Source organism: Aulonocara sp. 'chitande type north' Nkhata Bay, linkage group LG17, assembly GCF_057382095.1.
Source record: "Aulonocara sp. 'chitande type north' Nkhata Bay isolate Kocher_YH1m ecotype deep benthic linkage group LG17, A_spYH_male_GT1.1, whole genome shotgun sequence".
Classification (NCBI taxonomy): domain Eukaryota; kingdom Metazoa; phylum Chordata; class Actinopteri; order Cichliformes; family Cichlidae; genus Aulonocara; species Aulonocara sp. 'chitande type north' Nkhata Bay.
The window spans coordinates 17,497,125-17,508,317 of NC_141360.1; the positions used below are offsets into that span (position 1 = coordinate 17,497,125).

Sequence of the window (11,193 nt, forward strand, 5' to 3'; positions counted from 1 at the left end):
AGGTATAATCCAGAAACGGTGTGTTCTGCCTGGGCCCAAGCTTATTTGAGATGGACTGAGTGGAAAACTGTTCTCTAACAACTCTTCTGTGATTGTGGAAATCACTGAGTCAAGAACAACCATTTATAAAGAGTGCACATTTCAAGTTTTTCTGAATGATATATAATGATGTATAACAGTTTTGAGTAACATATCTGATATTTGGTTATCTTAATACCAATCCACACTAAACTGATCTATTACCACTGAAAATGTGTTGTGAATTTTGGCAGAAACTACAACAAAGGAGACTATGGAAAACTATGAATACTATGACATTTTATTTAAAGAATCTGAAAACATTTGGCTTTTAAAATTACAGCAGTTGGTCTCAACAGTTCTGAAAAGCTGAGAACTGTTGTTAAAACAAAAAAGCTGCAGCACAATGGGAGTCACATTTACATAGTGTTGCCAAATTAAATGACCATGATCAGATATGAGCTTTAGAGAAACACAAAACATAATCTTTTTCCAGCACTGTAATATTATGCCTGCCAGATCATCACAGTATGCTTAAGACCTTGAAATGTTATTGCATTTATTAGATAGAGATCTTTCCTTGTGTTTGTCTAGGTATTTGCCCAGCCTGCTAATGTGGCCATCACCAAAATGGATGTGAACAACCTGGCCATGGTTATGGCTCCCAACTGTCTGCGCTGCCAGTCTGATGATCCTAGGGTCATCTTTGAAAATACTCGCAAGGAGATGTCCTTTATCCGGGTGCTCATCCAGCGGCTAGACACCAGTTTCATGGATGGAATCCTATAACCCCCAGCTGCACACAGTCATCCTCCATACTCACTCACTCCTGCTTCCTCCGCACTCCCTTTAACTTGCTCCATCACATTTCAGTACTGTCCAGCACAAGAACATCGAAATACACATTTTATTGCTGCTGGATGCTTAATCTCCAATGTGTTTACTTTCCTAAAAGCATCAGAAAACTGCCTTGATTTGAATATGTCCATTCAGCATTTTCAGATGAAACTGCTATTTTTCTGTTTCTCCAGGCGTAGTTAACACTTGTGTTTTATATTAGCGTTACAAGGTTTTCACATGACAATACAGTGTGTGCCTTCACATACATTTCTACAGTATACACTTAGGGTAGAGGAATAGGAGGGATTTAGGAAAGATCTCAATTCATTAGATTCAAAGGTTCATTTTAGTTCTTGGAGTTCTGACCTCAAAGGTTGACTCCTTGTTGCTTATTACATAATGTTCCTTTGTGTTTTCCTACTTCAGCGTACACCAGTGTCCCAGAGGATTCCACTTTCTGCAATCTTCAGTACTGTCCAAACAGTTATAGAGCAGTAAAAATCATCGGCACAGGGATCGGGTCAAGTTATGGCAGCTGAAAACATTTTGAATTTTTGTTTGCTGCCAGTGAGAACAAAGCTGCTGTTCAAACACACTGCGTGCTGCATTGTGTGTGACTGCAACAATCAAACACAGATCAATTTCATTTTATTTATGTAGCACCAAATCACAACAATAGTTGCCTCAAGGCACTGTATACTGTCAGGTAAAGACCCTACAATGATAGACAGAAATTCCCAACAATCAGGCTACCCCCTAAGAGCAAGCACTTAATGACAGTGGGAAGAAAAATCTCTTTGAGGAGGAAGAACCCTCTGGTAGAAGGAACAGCCATCTGTAGCTGGTTGGGAGTAAAGGGAAAAAACAGAGCTGAGTGAGCGATAACAAAAGACGCTGTGGAAGAAAGACAGGGTTTAATAACAAGTAATAATTAAACATGATTTAAACACCTGTCGTTTTAAAGAAAAAGATAATGTGACAACCTTTCTGACTAATTAGACAATTTGTGAAGAGAGCATGAACACTAGCTCACAGACTCCTTGTTTTTTTGGATGTGACTGCTCTGATCACTATAATTGTTAGTACGTGCTACACATGAGGTCTGAATTGAACAAAACATTTTGTATGCCGCATTATGAAAAAAAGTTGGCTGTTTATGTGGCTCACTGTTGAGAAATGTTAACATAACAAGTTACTTCCAACATGCAGATCTTGAAAAGTCTGGAATTAAAGAACTAAAGGTCAGACCAGGTAAGATGAGTGACAGTACAGGAGAATACTTTTTCAGGAGACAACTATTTCATCTTCTGCAATACTTTATCACAAACTAGACTCTGAATGACGCATAGAAAGCCCTGAATCTGTTTAAAAAGGGTTATTAAAGTGGAGTTTCCACATTTGAACAAAGTGAAAATGGTTAAAAGAAATCTTGCACACTAAAAGCTCAATCTCCTCATATACAGTCCTCTAAAAAAATTAAAGGGATGCTTTTGAATCAGAGTATAGCATCAAGTCAACCAACTTCTGTGACAGTGAGCTGGTCAGATTAAGTAGCAGAGAAGGTTGTATCAATTGTTTTGATGTTACTTCAATTAACATTTCATTAAATCTAGGTGCACTAGAGGAGCGTCTGTGAGAAAAAACCCAAAACAGGAATGGCTTTGCAGGTGAATGACATTTTTTCCCCTCCTTGTCTTTTCTGACTGTTTATATCCACTAGTTTTGCATTTGGTTAAGGTCATTGTCACTATTGGTGACAATGGCAATGCCTGCATCTTTTAGAGGCTGCACAGGTAGTCCAACTCCACCAACATGGCACATCAATACGTGCCATTGCCAGAAAATTTGCCATGTCTGGAGGTTCCAGGAGACAAGTACTTACTCCAGGAGATCCACCAGTAGGACAACTCAAAGCCCTACAAAATGACCTCTAGCAGGCCACTGGTGGGAATGTCTCTGACCAAACAGTCAGAAATAGATTTCATGAGGATGGCTGACGTCCTCTAGTGGGCCCTATGGTCACTGCCTGGCACCAGGGAGTCCGATTGGCATTTGCCATTGAATACCAGAATTTGCAAGTCCACCACTAGCACATGTTACAGATATGAAAGGGTCTGGAGAAGCCATGGAGAACCTGTAATATTGTTCATCATGATCAGTTTGGTGGTGAGTGGTGACTGTCTGCAAATGCATATCCTTGGACGGACACAGGGACCTCTACAGGCTAGGCAACAGAACCCTGACTGCCATTAGGTATCGGGAGGAAAGCTTTGGAACGATTGTCAGACCCTACGCTGGTGGAGTGGGTCCTGGTGTCCTCCCCAGTTGTTGGTGGGTGAAGGATAGAACGCCTCTGGGACATTATGTTTCAGTCCACACAAAACAGGAGCCCATTGATGCTCTGGTCCAGATCTGGACGGAGATCCTCCAGGACACTATCGGTCTTCTCTTTAGGAGCATGCCTCAATGGTGTTAAGGGGGCCATGGGGCCATACAAACTATTAAAATACTGCAGCATTTTGAGTTGCGGCAATGAAATTTCTGCGAAATGGACTAACCTGCTGCATCATTTTTTAAACTCTGATTTCGGGGCATCTTTGAATTCGGCCTTCTATATGTTGACAATTTTTATTTCCCTCAAATGATGTGGCATTCTTCAATTCCTACCATTACCAAGTCCATATTAAAATAAATACCCAACATGACTTTTTTCCCCACTGAGTTGACTTGATGTGGTTTCAAAGTGTACCTTTAATTTTTTTAAGCAGTGTATGGATCACTGTATATTACAGACACTAGGTTCAGTGTCACTACTGATAGCATGAGGCGATTCCACCCTGAGCACACATAAGCTCGACTTCTGGTCTGGTCAGTACATGGATGAGAGCCCACCTGGGACAGCTTGTAGTTGTGGCAGCTGTGTGTCAGGTGGTAGAGTTGTGTCTATCTGAAAGATTGGTGGATACATCTCTGGCTCCTCCTGTGCATGTCTCAAATAATATTGAACACTGAGTTGCCCGGTATCTGACTGAGAGAACTCACATTTGAGAAATTCTGCATTGTGAAACATTTGCATAAATGTCCAGTGCAGAAAAATAAATCTAAATGTGTATATCTTTTTGTATTCTTTCCACTATTCTGAAAGAAGACATACTATGAAACCAAAATAACACAAAAACACTAACGGTAGTGTCTCGCCTTAAGCAGGTATTTGTGTAACTGGGAGAATATTTTAATTCTTCCTGTATCAACGATGGCTATGTTATCACCATACAATTACAGTAAAACTTGTACACAGTTATAGTGCGAGCAAAATAGTAACCTTCAGTGGTTTCTGGTGTGGAAAAAATGTAAATGACCTTGCACTCTGGAAATTTTGATGAAACGCTCATGTCCTTTCACTCTGCCATAGAATTTGGTGCTGTTCAGTTAGTCCCGAGCCATCTATGAGCAACACATCCAGGAAAGCAGCTGATAGCAGCACTGCCAATAATGCTGTCAAACACAGCACTGCAGCCCATACCTCTTGACCGGGAAGTGAGAAGTGACAGCTCTTCCATAATACTCCCATCCCAGAGAAAAAGTCCTCATCCACCACCACCTTAGGTCCACTAGTCCTTTCTACACACTGATGACATGTGGATGTGTCTGTCTCCATGCATGTTTGTCCTTCTGTCCATAATTGTTTACAGATTGTAGCCATCTGTACTCTTTGTGCTCTTTGTCTATGAGCAAGTACTGTTGTTACTTGTGTTTGCGATTTGTTTTAATATGTAACAGAATTTCTTTTTTTATTTTTTAACACATTCTTTTATATGATTTAATTTATTTTGTATTTATTTAAGGATATTTGCTTAATGCCTCCCGAAGATGAGCGCTTGTGTTATTGCACAAGTGTGTCTGCGTATCTTTTCACACATGGTGATGTTTGACTGTGAATCTCAATTTGGATGTGTTTCTTTCCATAATACAGCTGAAAGTCATAGTGTGTCTATACAGCTCACTGACTCAGAAATACACACTCCACATAGATCAAATGTACACTGTCACTGTACATACTATGTAAAAAGAAGTATGTACAGAAAAACAGATAAAAAGGCACCATATGTAATAGAGATTGTTGTGAAAGGACCAGGGTGGGTGAGATTTTTTCAGTTTTATTTAAGTCTAATTAAAGTGTACCTTTTGTTACATTAATCAAAGTGGCAATTTTAACTCATTTCCTCTAACATCCACAGGTTTCTACCTACCACCTGTTAAAAAACAGAAAGTGTTTTAAAGCCCAGAGAAGTCATTTGTCTAGAGAAGGATATTAACTTTTAAGACAGCGGCTGGTGCCTATCCTGGCTCTCACAGGGTGAGAGGCACACCATGGACAGGTCACCATTTGCAGGGCTAGCTGCACAATTTCTAAGTAAAGCTTACTTAAATGTACTGTCAGTCAACTATTAATTCAAGCTAAACATGTTTTGTTTTGTTTTTTTAAATAAAAATTCATTTCCCCTTCTTCCAAATAAGGAAGCTTGAGGCATGAGCATGATTGGGGAAACTACCTCTGAATTATGGAAAATATACAGTCACAATAAAAAGACAGTATACCCTCCTTAAATTATAAGGTTTTACATGTCAGGGCATAATAAAAGATTCTGGTCCTTAGCATTTCTTAATTAGTAAAGGGCATCCGAGGGTGTCTAATTCGTTAGATCATTACAATATATGAAATGCATCATAATTTCTGTACGCGCTGTTTTCCATTTTGGCTTATTTTCTGTAAGGTAATAATAATAATAATAACTTTATTTATAAAGCGCTTTCAAACAAAGTGCTGTACAACTATTTGAAACTAAAAAGATAAAAAATAAATAAAAACAATACATAGCAATACAGGTAAAAGACACAATACAAGTTAAAAACAGTAAAAATTTAAAACTGAAAGCCATAGAATTAAGACTTGTAAGATAGGGTGAACAAATGTGTCTTCAGCTTAGTTTTAAAAACCGGAAACAGAGCATGCCTGCCTAATATCTTGAGGGAGGGTGTTCCACAGAAACGGGGCACCAAAAGAAAAAGCACGCTCTCCAATAGTCTTTTTTCTGGCTCTAGGAACCTTTAGAAGGCCAGAGTCCTGAGATCGGAGAGCACGGGATGGAACGTAAAGATGTAAAAGGTCGGAGAGGTATGAAGGTGCCAGTCTGTTTAAAGCCTTGTAGGTGAGCAGCAGGACCTTAAAATCTGCTCGAACCTGACAAGGTAGCCAATGAAGAGAGTTCAGTACAGGGCTAATGTGCTCAAATTTCCCAGTTCTTGTTAAAATGCGAGCAGCTGCATTTTGTACCATCTGTAGACCTCTAAAACTTTTCTTTGGTAGCCCAGAAAGAAGAGCATTACAATAATCAATGCGTGAGGACACAAATGCATGGACAAGAACCTCTGCAGTGTCGCTTGACAAAACTTGTCTGATTCTGGCGATGTTTCTCAAATGATAAAAGGCGGTCTTTGTTATCTCTTTTACATGAGACTCGAAAGAGAGCACCATGTCGAACCACACGCCCAAGTTTTTTACCTTGTCCCTACAAAAAAAACAACAACTTGGTAGCAGCTCATCAGCACATTTGACCAACCCTATAAAAGTCTTGGCATTGTGTTAACACAATTGAAAGGAGGAAAGTAATCAGCAATTATCTTAAAGCAACTGGTTGACTGCTGAAGCATCACTGGGCAAGATGGTGAACCCCAAGATGACCAGGATACATCCACCACAGTGTGTGTGAATGTTTGAAAGTGCTTAGGCATGATTTGTCGTAGAAAGTGCTTTGAATGTATTTAAAAAACACTAAGTACCAGCCCATTTGCTCTCTCTCAAAATAACATGGCAGCATTGCCTAGCTTTTAAAAACCGTATCTGAATGCACAGTGCCACACATGGAGACACAACAAACACCCAGGGGTGATCATTGGGTTTGTTGAGCAGTCACTGAGTCTACCATGAACACCTTTATATACCAACTATTTCTTGAGTGAAATGTGAGGTTAAATCTGTCCAACAGCTAAAACTTAGTCAGACTTCAGTTATGCAACAATGAAAATGACCCCAAGCACACCAGTAGGTCAACAACAGACTTTGAAATGCTACGGCATGAAGATGAGAGTTGAATGCCCACAAAGCGCAATGAACGGGGAAAAAATTAACTGACAAAATGTAAAAATTGTGGAGGAATTTTTACTCCACTCTAGTCATACAGAAAATGATTACTTCAAATTATTGCTGATAAAAGCTCTAAAATTATGCAGTCTACCTAATTTTTCTACTCACCGCGTCTGCAGTTTATTTTTTGGGGGGTGAATATATAATTACACAGTGAATGTGTTGTTCATCTGATGTTGCATTTAACTAATTTTAAGAAAACCAGGTAAGAACTACCTGATGTTTTATTCTGTCTTGATATGTAAACCTAAGAACTGACAGAGGGTGTGCTTTATTAATCAGGACTTGTAAACAGGAGTTGACTCAAAGTGCTGTGGTATGTTTGAAATGAAGTGTCTTTGGATCTAGGAAAAAATAGTTTGAAGTATTACAAGACTTTATGTATTATTATTATTATTATATTACAAAGAATTTCCGAATTTTTCTGTTTCCCAGTAAAGAATTCTCTCATTAATTATGCAACAATATCCAACAGATAAAGTACAGCGAAGTTTTTCAGTCTGAAATAAGACGTGGTGTGTAAACAAACAAACCAAAATCTCAAAATGCACTAATTCATTAAAAACACATTTGTGGTTTGTAATCTACTTGTATGTTTTTTGTCATTGAGAAATGAAAGCATAAGAAACCAGCTTAGCTGAAGTTGTTTCTTGATGACACAGTGAGATGAAGTTCCTCATTCGAGCTCTAAAGACTTCTAACTTATAACAAAACTCAACTAAACCTTTGAGGGGAAAAAAACAATTAAAATAGACAGTAAAAGTAGTGAGCTAGTGCTCCCCATCCAGGTCAGATGTCACAACACTGACACTTCTCACATGTGACCAGTGAACTCTTAAATGTTTTTAAGAGTTAAAGTTGTCAGACGTTGAAATCATAGACAAAACTTAAACTTGTTTCCCACGACAGCTATTTTTTGTGTGTATGTATGAACACAACCAAATGTTTGATTTCTTTTGAGACCACTTAGTAGGTGAAAATCCTCACGGAGGACCAGACTCATGTTGTGTGTTTGTATTAAATGGAAAAGATGGTTGTAGATCGACCCAGTAAATCAACCAGTGAGCATGCAGAAGTAGGGTCTTAACTGTCTTGAATTTACAAGACATTAGAAAAACAAGCTGAATTACATTAAATACATGTTTTAGTATTTAGATCTAAAAATCCAATAATAAGAGGAAGCTCGTTTTAATCCATTTTTTCTGACTGCTTTCAGAAAACTGTTTTCTAACAGTTCCTACTAATGAATTTGTGGTCAGTGTAGATGATATAAAACAAAGATGAACAGAAGACTGCTCTCCACTTCAGCTCTCCAGGTTTTCATTTGTATCTAATTGTCCACTGTCACTCACACTCTGTCTTAAAGGAGACTCTGGAAGTGTAACAGATGCTGGTTTAATAAACAATTCATATGGCAAACTAATATGTTGTTGCACAACTCATTATAAAGCAGAACACTCAGTGTTCTATAACCATGCGTCTTTTGAAACGCCCAGAGCAGAGACTGATTTTGGTTCAGACTGTTAGGATCACTGCTTCATATAATCTCTAGCTGAGAGGGACTCATGCTGTATGCTGTCATATGGCTTTTTGGGGATTCATACCAAGTTAGTGACCACAGTCACCCTGCACTGGCAAAAAGAAAAGAACTTTCTAGAAAGTTCTGACTTTATATGTGCATGAAATATTTTATTCTTTCCTAGCTGTCTTCACGTGTTGCTCACGTAGTCTACCATGATGGATTTCCATTCTTCAACTAGCACAACACAGAAAAGGATTCGGATTTAACTTTATTGTCATTACACATCATGAGTACAGGGCAACGGAATAACGAAAAAATACGTAGAACATCTTTAGTGCGATGCATCCTAAATCTCACAGCAACAGGCTGAATGAAGTGTGAGCTGCACAAAGTCAGAGCAGAAAAAGAATGCTATAAGAATGATACAAAGTATCAAAAAATTCCTATTATACCTGTAATACCCACGAAATATTACTTGTCCAAATGTAAAAGATAAAAGTTCCTAATGGTATAGAGTAACTGAGTCTAAATGTTAGATTGGCTTTTATCGTTAATTATACTATATTACAACTCTAGCACTCAAAGTCTTAACTACTCTCGGTGGAGCTTGGTAGTTACAAATACAACAATATATTTTTTAAATATAAAATGTTGAATTTTCACAGTGAAAAACTGATGGTGACATGATGGCAGAGCTGGTTGGACTATATCCATTTATCTGTAGAGGGTGTTTCAAGGAGGACCAAGTGCTTTTAAATAAACACATGATGAAAACTGACAAGATTGGATATATCAACATTTTCCCATTAATATATCCTTAATAATGTGTTCAAGGTTGTCCAAAACACTGAAGATCCTCTAAAATTTCCTTTCCCAACTGTTTGTTCTGTCTTTATGCTAGACAGTATACAGTTTTTGTAAAGGATGATTCACTGAATAAAGTGAATCTTCAGCTCTCCTTATACTAGATGTTATCTAACTCTGACCATGAACACCACACCTACTTGCACCAGTCCAACACAATGCATTATTGTAAATTCAAAACAATATAAAAAGGTAACCAGTTTATCCTGGATGACACTGCCTTTTGATTGGAATAATACAAAGTTAGTTACCTCAGTTTGTTTTGCAGGAGGTTTTACAACATAAACAAAACACAACTTTATCTTTATCTTTACATTTAAGCTCTTTTCTTCCTCTCCTGTCTTTCTTCCATCTTTCTCTGAGTGAAGTTATCGCACAATCTTCTTTCCCTGAGAAATACAGCATTACATTAGCTAGCATGAACAGTATTCAAGTATTCAACAAACTGCACATAAATGAGTGTATTTGCTGTTATTTGATGAGCTGACAAAAAGTGCTGCATTTGAAAAACAAATGTTACTGCTTTTAATGCTTGCTACTCTGTAGTGCTAGGTAGATGCTGAAGTACCGCAACAACAATTTGTGACCATCTGCAGTCGTTCTATCCCACTTTAACCCCTGAGCACAGTGCTATAAATGATGCATAAATTGTGTTTTTGCCTCTTTCACTTGTTTGTATGCAATAAGCCCTGGTGACAGATACATGAATAGGATTGCCTTTTCTGTGTAATTATTCCCTCCATTTCAGCTCAAATCGGTTTATTGGTTGACGGTGTGCAGCGACGTAAAATAAAAACTTCCCTCGGATGGATTAAACATAAATTAAGGAGTCAGTTTTTAAATTATAAGGAGTAGAAAGTATATATGTTTGTGTAAAAATGTGGGAAGAAGAAAACGGTCAGAAAATAAATACTCTGATGGAGGCATCGAAGAGCAATTTGGGATTATTGTCTTGCCCAAAGATATTTACATACACTGGAGGAGATGAGGATCAAACCACCAACCTGATGAGGTGACCTGCTCTACCACCTACAGCGACAGCCACCACATTGCCTTTTGTCTTTTCTGTGCAGTTTGTTACAAAACAGCTGCCTGCACAGCTGGGGAAGATGAGAGATTTTTGTGCAAGTGCTCAGTAAATGACTTTTATAAAATGGAAATTTAAAGCTCAAGAGAGTGTTTACATGTAATCCCCTAATCTATGTTACAGCTTTTGAATCATCATTCAAAGTTGGATTGGATCTCATTTAAATATGGAGGGCCACAAGCACTGAAAACTGAATAAATACATCACCAGTTAGTTCATTAATGTGTCATTAATTAATAAACATGGGAAATAATTAATATTTAAGTAATTAAATATCAGTTTATTTCCTTATAATTCATTTATTCATTTCCTATGTTTTTTAACTGACGAACTATTAATTATTTCACAATTTAATTCATTATTTCACTGTTCTTGCGCTGCAGTGATCATGAAGTAATTTTATCTGTCAACCTCTCCCATCAAAGTCAGGTGGTGCTGATGCTGAGTGAGTACAAACCATTGTCTGGTGCAGGGGCATAATTTCCAGGGGGGTTAGGGGGGTTATGACAACCCCCAATAATCAGACCCTACCAATATAACCCCCCTCCCAATAAAATTATGAATTATCTTGCATAAGTAGGCTGCTGATTTTCTTTACTCACCAGCAAAAGAGTTGCAGGTTTAAACGTCTGGGAATTTACCCAGATTTATTTATTT

At 38.0% G+C, this 11,193-nt stretch overlaps 1 protein-coding gene across 2 annotated transcripts in view; it reads left to right on the forward strand.

Moving 5' to 3' along the window:
• The window catches only part of arhgap39 (Rho GTPase activating protein 39), a 74,253-nt gene extending 63,060 nt beyond the window's left edge, over positions 1-11,193 (forward strand). For both annotated transcript variants that reach the window (XM_086270226.1, XM_086270225.1), the window contains one exon: positions 613-11,193. In XM_086270226.1, the coding sequence (XP_086126352.1) occupies positions 613-807 (195 nt within the window). In that variant the 3' untranslated portion in view covers positions 808-11,193. The remainder of the gene's footprint in view (positions 1-612) is intronic.